At 52.5% G+C, this 18,373-nt stretch overlaps 1 protein-coding gene and 1 long non-coding RNA gene across 5 annotated transcripts in view; one reads left to right on the plus strand and one right to left on the minus strand.

Annotated features, from left to right (window-relative positions):
* Positions 1-4,148: 4,148 nt before the first annotated feature.
* Positions 4,149-18,373, minus strand: part of LOC116581894 — a 28,503-nt gene continuing 14,278 nt past the window's right edge. For 2 of the 4 annotated variants that reach the window (XR_004282389.1, XR_004282417.1), the window contains one exon: positions 9,033-9,128. This is a non-coding gene — a long non-coding RNA (uncharacterized LOC116581894). Of the gene's footprint in view, positions 4,355-9,032; positions 9,129-10,054; positions 10,436-18,373 lie in introns of those variants that run through there. The other 2 variants (XR_004282465.1, XR_004282510.1) reach the window with 2 other exon arrangements.
* WNT7A (Wnt family member 7A) overlaps positions 6,791-18,373 on the plus strand; it is a 60,927-nt gene continuing 49,344 nt past the window's right edge. The window contains exons 1-2 of the mRNA XM_032328557.1: positions 6,791-7,190; positions 12,064-12,290. Of these exons, the coding sequence (XP_032184448.1) occupies positions 7,120-7,190; positions 12,064-12,290 (298 nt within the window). The 5' untranslated portion in view covers positions 6,791-7,119. The remainder of the gene's footprint in view (positions 7,191-12,063; positions 12,291-18,373) is intronic.

The raw sequence follows: 18,373 nt of genomic DNA on the forward strand, positions 1-18,373 counted from the left end.
AGGTGGGAGGTCTCCATGTTGCTGCTGCTTCCTAGCTGTAGAAGGCTAGGGAACCTGCAGTCTCCCCCTTCTCATCCCACTTGCCTCCACCCCCAGGACAGAGGGCCTGGAGGTCAATAGCACCAAGCAGGAGGGGGAGGAAAAGCTTCTGTGGAAAGGTTGCACAACACCAACCAGCCTGACACATAGTAGGAGCATTCCTGAGTGGAGACTGTGCTGCCAGTCACACAGAGGCTTGACACTGTTCAGCCACAAGATAAGAGAGGCTCCCTCTCTTGTGAAAACCTCCACAGGACTGGGTCACTGCTCTGCTCAGATACAGGGGATATTAGCGGCTTCCCACACTTACAGAATGAAGTCTACAGGCTCTCAATTCCTCTCTCAATTCCTGATCAGCTTTAGCAGCCTTCTTTCCAGCTCCTCCCCATCTCCTGCCAACTCGTGACTCTCTACAGGCTGGATACCCTGAGTCCTGTGAACATCACCTGAGCGTGACATCTGTGAATCCTCTTCTGGAAGTTCTCATGTGAGGTCAGGGAAGACAACCAGCACAAGTTGTATCAAGGTGATACAGTGAGCTGGCTTCTGTGACAGGAGCCAGCCTGGGGGCTTCTGTGACAGGAGCCAGCATGGGGACCCATGGAGATTAATATTCTTTGTGGAGTCGTCTTCCAGGGATGGCTTCTGGAGGAGGGTAACTGCATCTCAAAGTGTGTTTTTTGTCATGCAGTTCTCAGAGGAGTCCTCAGAGAGGTCTTTTCTGGCCACACTGGCTGAGGGACCCCGCCAAGCCACTCTCTTTCATGTTACTTATGAAGACTGCCCTGTGATGGTGACTGGCCCCTGACCTCTTGGAGATCCCCCTTCAGCATGAGGAGGCAGACAAGGAGGAGACAGGGCACAGGAAGAAAAGCAGAGTCCCCTCAGTAGCCAGTTCTGTAAAGGGAATAGATGGAGGAAGGGAGGGAAGGTGGCTGGAGGTGAGGCTACTTTAGACCGAGTGGCCTGGGAAGGTGTCTCAGAGGGGTGACATTTCAGGGACTTTCTCAAAGCCACACAGGGTCATGACAAAGTGGAGAGGAGAACTCATTCTCTTGGCTTCCTTAGAAGAGCTTCTGCTTCATGTCCCATGGTGCCAGAGCTCCCCTCTGCTGAAAAACCCACACTTTTCTAACAGCTTTCCCCAGACACCCATCACCAGGGACCTGGCTCATGGGAATCTCTGCTCCTCCCAGTCACTCCCAGAGCTCTAAATACTTGAGTTATAGAAACTTTCTCTCTGGCTTGTGTTGCTACAGTTTTCTTTTAAGCACAAATGAAGAAACAAAAGAAGCAAATACACATGGGAAGATTCTATGACCCAAACCCCATGAATCGACACCAAAGGCTGTCTTTTAACACCGACATCCTATCCTGATTGGTGGTGGCACCAAGTGGTGCCTGGGATCCTTCCATTAATTTAATGCTATAGTAGCGTACACAGCATTGTAAACACCTTATGATGGGGCATCTCAAACCTCACAACAACCCTAAGAGGTAGAAGCTGTTATAATCCCCAGTTACAGATGAGGGAACTGAAGCAAAGAGAATTTAAGTAACTTTCCCAAGATCACAGAGATAACAGAACGAAGCCAGAATTTGAACCATCCTAGAGCCTTCATTTACAACAGGGTCTGGTAACTAGCAGTGCTCAGGGCATATCCCTAACAATGTTAACAAAGCCTCTCCTTCTGTATCCAGCAGGGGGTGCCAAAGGTCAGGGTCCTCGGCATCCCTGCCCCAGGCATGCTTGGCAGGATGGCTGCACCGGCCAAAGAGACACCCTTCTCCCTTGATCCAGGCAGAAAGAGACAAACGGTGAGAAAGCCTCTTGCTTAGCATAGCTCTGTTAAAGAAGAGCTTTCTGCAATAGATCCCACTGAGTCATGAAGCAGTTAGTTAGCCGGTTCAGGGTCTTGCAATGAATCAGACACAGCTCCTGCTGGTGGAGCTCTCAGTCAAGTGATTTTCAGCCCTGAAGCCCAACAACTCTTAAAAAAAAAAAAAAAAAAAAAAACTGACCTGGGACGCCTGGGTGGCTCAGATGGTTAAGCGGCTGCCTTCGGCTCAGGTCATAATCCCAGCGTCCTGGGATTGAGTCCCACATCGGGCTCCTTGCTCAGCTGGAAGCCTGCTTCTCCCTCTGCCTCTGCCTGCCACTCTGTCTGCCTGTGCTCACTCTCTCTGACAAATAAAATAAAATAAAATAAAATAAAATAAAATAAAATAAAATAAAATAAAATAAAAACAAAACTGACCTGGATTTTGCAGCTATTAAGTGGCAGAGTTGGTATTCAGACCCAAGCCTTTTTGACCCCAAGGTCTATGCTCTTTTTATCAAGCCATAGTTGTCCTCGGTCAATGCTGGCTGCTGGGGATACAGAGAGGCAGGAGAGGGGGTCCTGTCTACAGGGATCTCAAGTTCTAATGGGAAAGGGAGGCACGTGAGCTCAGATATCCTTCCAGGATCAGCTAAAGGGCCATGGAGCACAAAGGGAAAAAAATGCATTATGATATTCTCTCCTCAAAGGAGGGAGTCATGTCCGCTGTGTTTACTGCTGGATCCCATATCCAGCACACTTTTATCTTCAGTGAATGTTTGATGGATGGATGGGTGAATGAAAGAGGAAGAGACCAAGTGCCTTGGACAGAGGCAAGGTTAATCAGGGAAGGCTTTTCAGATGAGTTCCCATTTGGGAGGACCTTGAAGGATGAGAGGCATTGGCCAGGTGAAAATGAGGGGAAAGGCATCCCAGACATATGAAAAGGAATAGCAGGATGGAGTAACAGTCCCAAGTTTGTTTGTTTTTTATTTGCACTCACAGTACGCACACACAGTTGGAGACTTATTATATACAATATCCTGTTATTTTCTAGTCTATTTTCATTTTGCAAATATTAGTGGAAGCTCACTAATTTTTCATGATACGGGTACAGGGGATTTGGACAAAGTGGAGGCTGGAAAGCCAGACCATAAAGATCTCTGGATTCTTGAGTTGATGAGTTTGGACCCTTTTCAGTCCTTGCTTCCCCCTCTGAGGTCTGACCCTGCAAACTCTTTTCTCCCTCTCTACCTCTTCGAGAAATTTCCTGCCCACTCTACCTTCTTCCTCCTCAGTTCGTCTTTTCAATCGTGCTGAGCTGGGGCTCTGTGCTGGCTGTCCCCACTTGGCCTTCTCCACCTCTCCAACATCTCACCCAGGCCTTGCGGAGACTGTCACTCTCGAAAGCCCACACCCGCCTGCCTGAGAGCCTGGCCCATTTATCAGCGGCCCTTTCAGTGACCACAGACACATCAGCCTCAGACCTGCTTCTCCCTGTCTCATTTCTGTGTTGCCCTCACCAGCCACAGTGCCTCCAGGACGGAATCTTGTTCTTGGGGATGTCATGCTGTCTATTCTTCTTTCAAACCAGATCGCCCCTCTGTCCACTTTTCTCCTTGCCACCCAGCACCACCCTTGTGTGCACTGGCCTTCCTGCTCCACCTATCTTGTCGACAACCCCTGCCTCCACGTGTTGCCCCTTCTCTCAATTCCCCGTAAAAGCTGCCATGAGCCTTCCGAAGCATGAATCTGATTGTGTGACACCCTTCTTCCCTTTATGATAAAGCCCAAACCCATTAATAAGCCCTGTGTCCCCAGACTCCCTGTTGGGTCTTATCTCCGCAGCCCTCCCTAACCCTATTCCCTCTGATGCTCCATTCACCAGGCTCCTCAGACTTTCAGAGGCCCTGCTTCCTCGGGCTTTGAAAGCTCTGCCTGGTGAACCCCAACTCATTCCTTCTGGATCCCAGATTAGGAACATATTCCATGACCCACCCGTTTGGGAGCCCTCTTTTCTGTGTTCCCACAGCCCTCTGTGCATCTCCCTCCTCGATGCCTAATACCTTCTTCACTATCCCAGTGGCCCCTGCCTCTCTTTTCCACTAGACAGGAAGCACAGTTGAAGGATTAAGAGCAGAAGTCAGAACTCCATAGGTTCAAATCCCAATTCTGCCATGTGACAGCTGTGGGAGTTTGGGATTTTATTTAATCCCTACATGATTTGCCTTCTCCATTCTAAAAGATGATGATAATTATGCTAATAATAATATTAACAAAAAGAATGGCACCTACCTCAGAGTATTGTTAAAGGATTAAATGAGTCAAGGTGCTGATGACAGAGTCTGGCACATAGGAAGCTCCACCTGTATGCCAGATCATCGAATCAGTCCACAGACTAGGTGCTCCAGGAGGGCAGACACAGGATTTACTTTACCCACTGTTACATCCCAGCACTTTGCCCCGATGTCCCAGTCGTGAGTGTCCCCCAATATCTGTAACGCAAATGAAACTTTGGTCTAAGAGGAGGACAATGCATACAGGAAAGAGAGGACACATTTGAGTGATGCCTTGAAGGAAAACTGCTCAGAGCTCGTCTGAGAGTGGAAGAGGAGGAGGAGGAAGACAGGAGGAAGAGCATGGCTAAGACACACTTTGTGACTGTTCGTCCCAGTCCCTTGGCTGCTCCATTCTTCCTCCCCCACTGTCATTCACTGCTACCTTCGTCAATGGGAAAGATCCCGCCAGCCTAGGGGTCACTGTTCATTCCTCTCTTTCCCTCCCCCTTCTCAGTTGGGCCCTTCCAAGTCCTATCAGAGCTGCCTGTGACCTAGGCCCAGCATCCCCCTTCTCCCCACACCTCACTCCCACCTTAGTTGTTACAATTACTAGGTAACAGGCACCACCCCCAAAAATAGTGGCATAAAGCAATCATTTCATTATATTCACAAGTTATGAGGCTTGGAAATTTACACAGGGCACACTGGGATGAATGCAGAAATCCCTGTCCACAGTGCCTCAGCGGGAGGACTCCAAATAAGGGGATTCCAAGTGCTGGAATCATCTGGAGGTTCCTTCACTCACACGTCTGATGCCTGGGCCGGGATAATCCCAGTGCTGAAGTGGGACTGTGGACTGGGCTTCCTCACATCATGGCAGCCTCCAGACTCCTTCCAGAATAGCTCAGGGCTCCGGCGGGAATGCTCCAGCCAACAAGGCGGAAGCTGCATTGTGTCTTATGACCTAGCCTGAAAGCCTTGCAGCATCACTTCCGCCACACAAGAGCCCACCTGGATTCAAGCAGGGAGAGCACAGAAAGCCCACCTCTCAATGGGAGGCATGTGGAATAATTGTGTGGCTGTGTTTTAAAGCCACCAATGTCTCGTGCCTGGACCCATGGGGTAGTCTCCTTTCTGGTCTTCCTGGCTCCACCTTGCCCAGCCTTACACTTCACCCCTCAGCCGCCTGGGGGTCTCCACAGGGAGCTTTTGAACACACACATCAGATGAATCACCTTTCCTCCTATCCCTCCAATGTCTTCCCGCTGAACTTCCCCTGTGAAATCTAAGCTCCCTGACATGCTTACGCAGCTCTGTGGGATCTGTGAGCCCCCATCTCCTCCCATCTACCCCACCAGGCTTCTTTCTTGTTCTTGAGAACAGCCCCACATCCCCTCCTGGGGTTCATGTGCACCTCCAAGCTTCTATATGGTTGTCCTCCCTCTTGAAATGCTGGGACCCCAGATCCTGCATCCTTCAGGTCTCAACTGGAATGCCACCTACTCAGATCTCAGATAAATCCCCAGGAGTCCAATGTGTATCTCTCTCATCCCTCTGCCTTATCATCTTCACCTCTCCCTGTGATGTCTGAAATTATGTTTTTGTTGACCTCTGTCTGTCTCCCTGACTCCAAGAGAGAAGGTCCTTTGTCCTTCTTTCCTTGTATCCTTGGTGCCCACCATGATGCCTGGCACAGACACTTGTGTGATGCGAATGAAGGCATGAACAGCGGTTTTCAGGGAAGACTTAGAAAAGCAATTCTAAAGGACAGGCAAGCCCTGCGAGGTGGTGGTTAATGTGTGTGGTGGGGGGGCTGTTTCCAATCTGGCTCTCCCACTTACCAGCTGGTGACTTTGGGGAAACACCTTCGCGTCTCTGAGCCTCAATTTCTTCAGCTGAAACGTGAGCCCAAGGGCTCCGCTAGCTCACTGGACTGGGGTTTACGTCGCAGGAAGCTCAGAGCACCGGGTTTGGGGAGGAGGTGAAGCTACAATACCCGCCGTGCCCACCAGGTGTCGCCGCGAGCGCGCGCTGAGCTACCGGCCGCGCCAGGCGCCTTCGGGCGGCTCGGGCTGCTTGGGAGGCCTACGTCTGGGTCCTGTGCGGGGCATCCTGGCCGCAGCCCGACTCCGGCTGTCCGCTAGGAGCGGCATTCCAGAATAGGCTGCCCTACCAGGGCACCCACCTGCCGCACCTCCTAGAATAGACAGGGGTGAGGAAGGAATATGCTGAGCCAGTTATTCCCACTCCGCGGAAGGGGGCGCTCTCTGAAGCTGGGCAAGGAAGCCTGGGGAAAGGGGGAACCCGGGTGCCACCTAACACCACCTAGCTCTGAGCGCCCGGCCGGGCGGGAAGGACAACGAGGCAAGCCAGGGCGCGGGAATTCTCGACTGAGCCTTGATCCTCTCAATCCCACGGGCAGTCGCAGGGCGCCAGCTCGACCGCAACTTGAGAGTTAGCGACCAGTGGGGGTCCAGAGGACTCCCACCGCCCCCTGCCCGGCTCCGCGCCCTGGAGCCGGGAGGGGGCGCCGCGGGAGCGCGTGGGGCAAGGCGTGAGCGCGCTCTTAGAGCTGGCGGCCGGGTCCCGCGGTCGCGGGGGTGCGGTTCGGGCGCTCCCGAGAGACGGGAGGGGGAGGGGGAGGGGACGGGGGAGGGACGGGAGAAAAGAGGGAGGGAGGGGCGGGGGCGGGCGGCAGCAGCGCCCCCGCACTCCCCGCGCCTCACACACTTGCACCCGCCGCTCGCGCGCAGCCCGGCGTCGCCCCGCGCCGCGCTCGCTCCTCCCTCCCTCCTCCCGCTCCGTGGCTCCCGCGCTCCCCGCGAGGCTCAGGCGCCGAGCGAGCGGACGGGCGCACGGACAGACGGCACCCGGGACGCCTAGGCCCGCGCCTCCCGGGCGGGCTATGTTGATAGCTCCGCCGGGGCCGGCCCGCGGGATCAGCACAGCCCGGCCCGCGGCCCCGTCGGCCAGCGGGGACTATGAACCGGAAAGCGCGGCGCTGCCTGGGCCACCTCTTTCTCAGCCTTGGCATGGTCTACCTCCGGATCGGGTAAGGGCCGCTCGCATCCCCTGCACGCGTGTCCCGGCAAAGTTGGCCTGGCCCGGGGAGGGGGTCGGCCGCTGGCCACCAACTTCTTAGGCCCCTCAGAGAGTCTGGGTGGGCGCACAAAGACACCGCCCCCCCGCCCGCAGGCGGGAGCCCTAGGGGCGCTCAGGGCTCTGGAGATTGGGCAGAAGTCCGGCCTTCCTGAAGATGTCGGAGTCGGGTAACCCTCAGAACCAGAGACAACCAGTACGACGGTGCAGCCTGGGGGACTCCGAACTAGCTGCTGCAAAGGCCAGCCTCTCCTAGGGTCACTTCTGACCCGGGCATAGGAACAGCAGGTTCCCCCAGGAACACCGGAGCCAGGAGTCAGGACGACAGCCGCTCCCAAGGAGCTCAGACCCCAGAGCCCGAGAGGACTTCTGTTCACAGAGTCACGGACACAGCTTCTCCTAGAGACAGGGCAGTCCCCCGGTAGCAGGCGGGGCCGGTCCTTGCAACGGGGAACAGGTACCTAGAGGGAGGGACCTTCGCTGGCACAAACACAAACCGCTCTCAGATCCCTGACACCACCCAATTTCCAAGAACCCTCAATACTCCTAGAGCCCTTCCCCAGGCCAAGGGGACAGCTCCTTCCATCCCCAACGCACACACACAAAGGTGGGACGAGAGATGGCCCTAGACACCCAGAGAGGCAACCTCCAAGAGCCAGCGCCAAAGAGAGGCGGGCCACCCCGCCCCCTAAAACCCGGCACCAGAGTCCTCTGGCGCGCGGAGCAGCCCTCCCTGCTGCACTCCAGCATTTCCACGGAGGTGGGGCCCGGGGCGGCGCTCTGGCTGGAAAGTGGGAGGCGGTGGCTCAGGACGCGTCTTGGAGCCGCATTTACAGGGCCAGTCACCCTTTGTACTTAGGAGATAATGCATGTGAAGCACGGAGGGGTAGGGGTGGGGGGCTTTAGGGTTTGATAGAGGTACTGGCGCTAAAGGGTCACCTTGGCTGGTTTCACAAAACCTGCTTTCCCACCGCCGGGGGTTGGGGGGAATCTCCCCACTGCCCGGCTTTGGGGAGGCGGCCGGCTGCGGGGTCTGCAGCGAGAGTGTGTGTGTGTCTGTGTGTGGCAGAGCCTTTGTGTTTTGCAAGTATCACTCCTCCCCTTTTCCCACCCCGCGTCTCGGTAGCGGGCTTTTCGCAAGTTGAACGGCCCTGGCTGCAAGCAGGTGCGCGAAGAGCGGACGAGGCGGCCGCCGGCCGCGACCGCGGACCGAAAGGCGACCGCAGGCGGAGAGGCGGCTGCGGGGCTCGCGCGCTGTCTGCCTGCGGGTGTGTTTTAAGTGTTATTGATTCGTCCGCGTCTGGGTGGCTTTTTTCTCCCTGCTTTAATCTTCATCTTGGCCCGGGCCCCGCCGCCCCGCGCGCGTCCAGCATCCAGGAAGCTGGTCGGGCTGATTGGCGCTGGCCGCGTGAGGCTTTATCTTCTTTTTAATTAGAATCGGGGCGGAGGGACCAGGGAAGGGAGAGAGAAAGGGAAAACAACAGAAAATAACCTCCCCTGGCTGCCCCGCCCGCGGGACCTCCCGCCGACTCGCAGAGACCTCGTTGGCCCGGCGGGGGGGGTGGGGAGGGGGAGCGGGGGCGCTGCCCTGGAGGGAGGGAGCTAGGAAGGACGCTAGCTAGCCTTCAGCCTGGCAGTCGCCCTTTGTGGCGGGGAGAGATCCAAGTCAGGAAAAGGAATTGCAGGGTGAATTTGGCCCTGGGCCCTGCTGCTCCCTAAGCCTCCCGTTATCCATCTGTAAAATGGGCATGGGGGGTAAAGTCCCAAGGTCCTCAAGAAGCCTTCTGGCTCCCCAGATGTGCCTAGTTCCTCCCTGCCAAGGGCTGATGGCAGGGCATCTGTGGTATTCTTACTTAATGTGGCTTGTTCCAGCGACTCAAGCACTGTCCCCCTGTAATAATCAAATCCCATAATAACAAAAACCACAAAGCAGCACATTAATTGAGTACATACTAAGTGCCTGGCACCTTTTGAACACTTTCTGTGTTTTAACACATTTAATGTTCACAGCAACACTGTGAAATGAGGATTAAAAATCAATATCCTCCTTTTAGAGATGGAAAAGCTGAAGTACAGAGAGGGGATGCAACTTGCCCAAGGCCGCACAGCTAGAAGGCCAAGGGAGCTTCAATGGCACTCTAGGCCCGAACTTTTAGCTGCTAGACAACTGTTCCTATGAATTTTTTACTCTAATAAATCATTATACTCTGTTGGGGTGGGAGTTCCCTGGCCGTCAGCTAGGGCTTGACAGGTTCTCGCTGACTTGTGGCCCAAACATCTCTGCTTGATGATCTTTCCATGCTGCCTCTTCCTCAAACATTTCAAACATTCTAGCTCTGGCCGTGTTAGACTCTCTTTCAGTGGCTGAAATGAATGAATGAGAGCTCTAGCAAGGCTTCTGTTTCAGATCGGTGACCCACTAGCCTCCAGATCTCAATCTCTGTGAGCCTCAATTTTCAGATATGTGAAAGGGTGAATCCTGCCCACCAGGCTGTTTAGAAAGGTCACATGTATCCCGTGTTTGCAGCAACACTTATGCTCCTGCCTTGGCATGGTAGGGATGCTGCAAAAGTTCACTGATGCATTCGGGGCATATTTGGGCAGGCACACCTGCTGTGTCATGGGTACTTACCTTGAGCGATATTTTAGAAACTCCATAGTTCACCCATTCATCATCCATTCATTCAGAAGCCATTTAGTGAACCGACAGACATCATCCCTACCTCAAAAAGCTCATAGTCCAATGAGAAGGACAAGTGATAAACAAAGTGGGCACACAGAACCAACCATGGCAGAAGACCATAAGTAATCCAGAGAATGACATAAACAAAACAGAGACTGTGATGCCAAGTTATGAGGGGTGAGAGGGTGAGGCAGATTCCTGTAGCTGGGGTGGTCAAAGAAGGTATCCCTTGAAGCCAAGCCTGTGAAGCTCAGTGGGAAGAGAGAGATTCCAGGGAAGGCAACAAGTAAGGACAAAGGGCAGGAGGCAGGAAGAGGGCCAGTGTAAGGCAGGATTGAGGGAAATAGGGTAGGGACCAGTCAGTAATGTGCTTGGAGAGGAGTGGGGGTCACCTCTTCTCCTGCACTCTGGGTACACAGATCCTCGCTTTAAGAAATTCCAATTCCAGAACAACTTCCTGTAGCTGAGTCCCAGGATGGAAAGTGTGAGGCACTTTGCCCAGGGCTGGCTGTGACCTTCAATAAATGAAAGCTCTCTCTTATTATTATGTCCAGAATAAGGCATCAGAGGTGAGGTCTTCTCTTTAAAAGCTCCAGACATGTGGACCATCTTTGTGCAAAGGAAGGGCTACCTGCATCATCAGGGTCGTCACTGGAGCTTGTCTGGGGTTATCTTGATATTAGGAAATGGCCCTACCCCCCGCCAGATACCCCGGAGTCACACTGACGCCTGTCTTTCCCTCATACCCTTCCCCATTCCTCTGCTCAGCTCCACCCTTCAGTCAGCCCATCAGGAAGTTTGGTCAGCTCCATCTGCTGCCACCCCAGCTAGTGCCTAGGCCAAGCCACCACCCCCTCTTCCCTGTCTCTTCTCCAAGCTCCTGCTCTGGCACCCCACATCCCCACATTCCTCTCCCCTGTGGGGCTGGAGGGATGGGACCCCGTCAGTTTCCTGCATATAGCCTTTCAGTGCTCCCTGATACACCTGAGAAAATTCTAGCCCTTTCTACCAGATTGTGTCTTCAGACTCTCTCCGTGCCTGAGCCCTACACCAGATTCTGTGGCATCTTTCTGCTTGCTGCCCCTGCCATCCCCTACCAAGAAATGGACATTTGCTCTTCCCTCTGCCCAGATTACTCTGCCCCAGACCTTCCTATGACTGGTTCTTGGCCATTCAGGCCGTGCTGCACTGCACCTCCCCAGGAAGGCCATCCTTGACCACCCCAGCTAAATTGTCCCCTCTCTATTCCCTCCCAAGCCCACCCTCCTCATTTACGGCCTCCTGGTTTACTCTCCTCACAGTGCCTACCATGGTCTGAAATGGTCTGTTTTATTCATTTATGAAATGGGTGTGGTCTCCCTCCAGAACTCCTGGAGGGTAGGCCCCTGCCTCTCTCCCAGCATAGTGATTGGCACCTGCGAAATAACCAATATCTACCTGCACAGAAGGTGAATAAAGAAGACAAGAACTGTATGAAGAGTCATAGGCATCCTTTAGGACTGATCATGCCTGGAGTGGGGTACACATGCTCCATGGGCACACAGAAAGAAAACACCAGACCTCCCATTCACAATTACTTTTTGAAGATATAGATCATACATACTGGAGAGTATATATAACATGTAAAAGCAGTTGCAGTTTTTTTTTAACGTGTCCCCACAACCTTTCAGGGCCCCCGCTGCAGGAAACTTGTGATTATCGTCCCCTTGCTTGCCTTTGCAGTTTGATCACACAGACATGATTCCTAAACAATAATGGGTTTTAGTTTGCATGATTTTAAATTTCATCTCAGTTGAACCCTACCATAAATCCGAAGGCAACTTGCTTTGTGCACAATGTCATATTTGCAGCATATGTCGTCTTTTTTGTGTGTATAGTAAAAGGAAATCAGGCCTCACTCATATTGACTATACATTCTAGGCAAGTACCGATATGGGTTGCAAAATGAGTAATTGTGGGTTTGGGGTGCAGTATCAAAAAGTTGGGAGACCCCTGCTGGGAGCAACGGGGTAGGGGGCTAGTATGATCTGTATGTGTGTGGGAGGAGTGGGGACAACAGCCTCAGATACCCCGGGAGGGCGTGGAGGCCATGCCCCCACCTTGCTGGCCTAACACTCCTTTTCTCTGTGTCCCCTTGCTCCAGTGGCTTCTCCTCGGTGGTAGCTCTGGGCGCGAGCATCATCTGTAACAAGATCCCGGGCCTAGCTCCCAGACAGCGGGCAATCTGCCAGAGCCGACCCGACGCCATCATCGTCATAGGAGAAGGCTCACAAATGGGTCTCGACGAGTGTCAGTTTCAGTTCCGCAATGGCCGCTGGAACTGCTCAGCACTAGGGGAGCGCACCGTCTTCGGGAAGGAGCTCAAAGTGGGTATGTGCTCACCCAGACAACTTATGCAAGGTCTGAGAGGCTGTGCGAGACCAGAATAGCCTCAGGATCCCTCAACGAACCTCTCACCTGCCCCATGCTGCAATGCTCCCAAGCATGGGATCTGCAGGTGTCATGACTTGAATCAGGTCTCCTGGGGAGGGTCGGCTCTCTAATTCAACTCCAGACCACTCCAACCACCTATGCAAAGTTGAAACCCAGCAACCAGTGGCCTAAAGGCTAGTCAGCTGAAAAAGCACGGATGTTTCTTAAATTGAAGTCCAATTTTTAAAAAAAATAACTTTTCTACCTCAAAGTATGAATTTCTGGCTTCTTTTTAAAACATGGAAGATCTATTGATAACTTATGTATGTGCCTACACAATTATTAGGGGGTCAGGCTGACAATGAAGATTCCTTTAAATGGAACCCCTGCCACAGTCCTCACCACTCCCTATTATCACACAGTCCACTTTCATGACTCACCAGGCTACTGTGGACATTTGAATTTACAAACCCTGTTCTGTGGGAATTGTGTGTTGCTCAGGCATGCATACATGGGACATGTGTCTATGTGTGTAGACACACACGGATACATGCACTGAGACATGGGTCAGGTCACACTTTTGGTTTTCAAAGCAGTTATGAAGAAAACCTGGTGGAAAGGAGGTTGGTCATTGGGAGGCCTCCATATTTTGTGGAGAAGGCCATGTTTTGTATTCTGCTTGTGTGTGTCTGGACTATGGGGCTGGGAAGTCCACAGGCTTGCTGCCAAGCTGTGAACTTCCCTAGAAATAAGTCCGCTTCAGGTCTCTTTGGGCTGCAGTGGTTCACCGGGCCTACTGGATGGCGCTAAAGGCACCCCCCAAGTTCTCTCTCTCCCTCATCAGTAAATTCAGTGGATATGGAAATGATTCACCCTAAATCCAGCCATTTCTCTGTGTCCTTACTTCCTCCCTTCCAGTCACACAGCTGGCGCCTCTGGGCTCCCCAGCACCGCAACCCTCCCCACCCCATCCCTTGGCATCCCACTGCCCCCTGGCTATTCTGGAGACCTTCCTGCAGGCAGGGTCCTCCTTTGTAAATGAAAATGAAGTCATGTCATTTTCCCTACTTAAAACTCTATGGAGTCTTCCTCTCATTTGAAAGCACTGCTGACCTCTGCCCCCTTCTGCTCCCATCTTCCCCCCCCACCCCCCCACGCACCGACACACCACACTGTGTCCAGCCCTGGGTCCCCAGCACCACACATTCCTTCTGCCTTAGATCCTTTCTCACAGCCAGCACCCCAGAACGCCCCTCATTCTCTGTGCAGACCTCTCTGTCATGGCCTCCGGGCCTCCCTTGATCACTGGGGTCTAAAGTCCCTCACACCACGAAGCTTCAGCTCATTGGCACTGTGACTCCTTCCTCACCCCTTGGGAATGCCAGCTCCATGAGAGCTGGGCTCCCCGTCGCACTCATCACTGGGTGTTTCCTTCCTCCTTCTTGGTCCTCTCAGTCCTGAGCGGGTCTTGTTTGGTCACCGTCTTCTGTAGGCACCTGCTTATCCACTCCTGAGGGGGACAGACCCCAGCTTCACGGTGAGGTTGGCAGGGAGCACTGTGGCCTCCTCTTTTAGAACTTCTCTTTACACCGTGTGCCCGTTCCAACATCTCCGTGCTTAGATTTCTGCCTTGTCCCACCTGCCCTTCCTTCTCTCTCTTCCAGCCTCAGGGCTGACTTTTCCGATAGAGAACGGGGCCCAGAGCGGGGTGGGGGTTGCCCTGGCTCACACCAGGAGGTGGCATCCACACTGGGAGTCCAGTTTAGGTCCCTGAAATCCCTGTCTGGGGAGCCTTCTGTGGGCACCCATGATTTTTCTGCCTTCTCTTGCTCACATTCCCCAGTCCCCTGTCCCTGGGACCCAGGCCTGGGCTCTGGCCTTATTTTAAACTTGTGTGTTGCTGACATATGAGATGTTCCAGACGAGGAAACAGGCTCAGAAGGGACTTGTCCAAGGTCATTGAAAGTTAGTGACAGGGTGTCCCGGGACTAGGATGATGGCACCCTGGAAGAACCCGCAGTCTTGGAAGAACCAGCCCATAGCCTGGCATTATCACCATGCATTTGGGGGATACAAGGAGGGTTATGGTTCCAGGAGCCCTGCTGTCCAGCAGCCCTTCCAGCTGACAAGAGTTGTAGAATTGAAGACGTCCATTGCACGTTGAGTGGCCTCAGGGAACCAAGGCAAAGAGAGGAGCCTAAGAAAACCCAGGGCGTAGCAGTGGTAGGGGCGACAAGTCCACAGGCCTGGAAGTGACTGGGAGCCAGGTCCAAGAGGCATGTGGCATCAGTCTGACCAGTCTGAACTCAAACTAGGTGGTGGGAGCCATTGCAGAATTGGAGCAAAGGCGTAGCTTCCAAAGTAAGGTCATTCTGTATGAAATAGCCTCTATTCAATGATTTTTGACCTGCAAAAATGGCAACATCACATGATCCAGCTTAATAGTCAGTCATTCTGGAAGGCTCATTGAAGAGTCGCTATAAAATTCATTCGTTTGTTTAACTCATACGTTCACCAAATATTTACTGAGTGCCCACCATGGCTGGAGGCTGCTGTTCCAGCCTGTTTGGTCAAGGAAGGCCTCTGGATTCATGAGGGAGGTGAGCCATGGGCATGTCTGGGGAAGGGCATGCTGGGCAAAGAGGATAGATGGGCAAAGGCCCCGAGCCAGGAACATATTTGGCTGTTTGAGGACCAGTGAGAGGGCTGGTATAACTGGAGTACAGTGATCAGGGGGAAGAAGAAGTCTCAGAGGTCAGAGAAGCAGCCGGGAGCTGGACAGTATGACATCTGTCAGACCAAGTCAGAGATTTGGGTTTTCCTCCAGTGAATGGAGAGCAAGGGAATGACAGGATCTGACTTTGGATCCTAGTAGCCTTGCTCTAGCAGCTGGGAATAGAATGAACTATGGAGGGGTCAGGGTGGGAGTTAGGAGTCTGGTCCAGTTTTCCTGGCAAGAGGTGACACTGTGCCATGAGTGAAGTTCTGCTTTGGTAGTGATGCTGAGGATGGGGGTAGGATTGATGACCTGAAGGCCAGTTAGGAAGGAGTTACCCTGGCCTGGAACCTGAAAGGTGGTAGCGGTGGAGCAGAGGACAAGGAGGCCCACATAAGACCCCCAGGTGTCTGAGAAGTCACTTCTCCTCTGAGCCTTGGTTTCCTCATATGTAAACATACCCTGCTTGAGGACACCTCAGATTTTGGCTCCTGGGCTCTTCCTCAGTGCCTTCGGGGCTCTTGCCCTCATGGGATTGCCTCTTCCTGGCAATGACCAGCCAACAAGCCTGCCTTTTGGTGAGGCATCAAGAGTAAGGTCTTTGACTTTGGGAAGAGGTCTGGCCATCAAGGCCTCACTCTGGATGGCCTGAAACATGGCCTCCCCCTGCAACCCCACAGTTCTACTTATACCTCATTGGCCAGAATTCAGTCACATAACCACGTCTAGCTGCAAGGGAAGCTGGGAAGTGTAGTCTTTTATTCAGAGTAGCTCTGAGACCAGCTCAGGGTCTGTGACTGAGGAGGAAGAAGGGGAAAATTGACATGGGGGGGCGCTGCCCCTTGGCATAGTTATCCGTCTCATGCTGAGACGCGAAGCCTCACCTTCTACCACTTCCTCAGCCTCCACTCTGGTCTTTGGCTCTGTGTTTCATGGCTCTGTCTCCCCTCATGAATGTTCTAAATTTTACTGTCTGTATCTCAGGAGAAGGCCATGGGCATGTACCCAGCAAAGCCTTCTTGCATGCTAGAAACGGAAACCCAGTTCAAGCCCTCTCATCAGGCCAAGAGAGGAATTTATGTTTGCTTAAGTCATTGCAAAGTCAGGGATGGTGCTGATCCTTGAAATGGTTTCTACTGGGGTGCCTGGGTGGCTCAGTGGGTTAAGCCGCTGCCTTCGGCTCAGGTCATGATCTCAGAGTCCTGGGATCGAGCCCCACATCTGGCTCTCTGCTCAGCAGGGAGCCTGCTTCCTCCTCTCTCTTTGCCTGCCTCTGCCTGCTTGTGATTTCCGTCTGTCAAATAAATTAATAAAATCTTTAAAAAAAAAAAAAAAAGAAATGGTTCCTACCAACCCCAGAGTGGCCTCTTGGGGCAGCCAGATGGCTCTGAATATGCCAGAACCACAACTTCCAGGTTCTAAATTTGTGTGTTTGTTTGTTTTTTTAAAAAAGCATTAGCTTTTCTTTGGGGGCACCTACAGAAGTCCTAAGGTCCATCCCACCTGGATCAGCTAACAGGACTTGAGTTTGGGTCATGTGTCCCATCACATGCCCAAGCGAAGCAGTGCTTTTGTTGGCCAGACCTGGGAGCCCCACCTAGACCACCTCTCAGGGGAGAGGGCCTGCTCATGAGTCCATTAGCCAGCTCGGGCTTCTGTAACAAAGAACCACAGACTGGGCAGCTTAGACAAAGATGCTCCTTTTCTCACAGTTCTGGAGGCCAGAAGTCCAAGAACAAGGTGTCAGCAGGTTTGATTTCTTCCGAAGTCTCTTTCCTTGGCCTGCAGATGGCCATCTTCTCCCTGTGTCACATGGTCTTTCCCCTGTGCATGCCCTTGATGTCTCTGTGTCCTAATCTCCTCTGTGACAAGTGAGCTAGAAAGTGGAGATGGCCTTTGATCTGGGTCTTAAAGAGTAAGAAGAGTTTCACCAGTGAATAGGGTCCTGGCTGACATGGGGCAACGACATGGAAGTTGGATTGCTAAAAGGATCTTGAACACGGGTCTGCAGCCTCTGGAGGTAGGGGGGTTAGTAGTCTCAGATGAGATTGTGGGCCAGCTCTTCATGGGTCTTAAATGCCAAGGATTATTAAAATGCTGTATGTGGCCCCACATCAGCTTTATCGCCTACTACCTAGTGTGGCCCTTGACAGCTTGAGAAGGTATTCACTCCCTTCAGCCTTTTCCTTTTCTTTTTTTTTTAATTTATTTATTTGACAGACAGAGATCACAAGTAGGCAGAGAGGCAGACAGAGAGAGAGGGGGAAGCAGGCTCCCCGCTGAGCAGAGAGCCCGATGCAGGGCTCGATCCCAGGACCCTGGGACCATGACCTGAGCCAAGGCAAAGGCTTTAACCCACTGAAGCACCTAGGTGCCCCTTTTCGTTTTCTTAAATAACACAATGAACCTCCCTCCTTGAATCTGCCACACAACACAACAACTAGAACAAGAATGAGTAATTTACACGCCCTCCTCTGACCATCCCCTGTGTACCCCTGCCACTCCCTCCTGAGCCATGCTTTCTCCATCCTGAATCTTGGGTTTCCCATTCCTTGCTTGTTTTTGTCTGTTTTATCATATTGATATAGTTCCCAGAAAGAAATTATTTGGTTTTAGTTGTATTTAATCTTATAATGAAAAGACATCATCACTCTATATCCGATCTTTTGGATTTACTTTTATCCCTCAATAGCAATAAAACCCATCCACGGTGTTCCTTCAGCTGTTGTGGATCCCTTTTGGCTGCAGTAGTAGACTCTGATCTATGCTTCCATGCTTTTGGTGGTGGGTCATCTGGACCACCTCTAAGCATTGACTTGTCACATTGCCACCATGGGCCCCTTTGTGCATGTTTCCTGGTGCTAGTGTATGCACGTTTCCCTTGGGTGTATACAGAGGAATGGAATGGATGGTCACAAAGTATGAACAGCAACCTGATATCCACAGTGACTGTGCCAAGTGCCACTCCTGCCAGCCTGTGGTGTTGATCCACAGCTTCTCCAACACTTGGCATTATCCAAGACTTCATTTTTGCCCAGGGAACAGTGGGAAACACTGCTGTCTTGATTTGCATTCCCCTGAGAAGTAATTCGGGTGAACCCTCTTACTGTATTTATTAGCTATACACATTTTACTCTTCTGTGAGTTGCCTGTTCATGCTTTTGCCCATTTTCCCATCCACTTGTGTGTTCTTTCCTCGGGCTTGGCCATCATGATTGTAATATTGAGTCATAGCATAGGGGAGGAAGGCTGGATTGGGCAGCACCCCAGGAGTGATGGCTCATGTGGGGCTTCACTCTCCTTTCTTTTGTCTTTTCGTTGAGGA

The sequence above is a fragment of the Mustela erminea genome, chromosome 1, assembly GCF_009829155.1.
Source record: "Mustela erminea isolate mMusErm1 chromosome 1, mMusErm1.Pri, whole genome shotgun sequence".
Classification (NCBI taxonomy): Eukaryota; Metazoa; Chordata; class Mammalia; order Carnivora; family Mustelidae; genus Mustela; species Mustela erminea.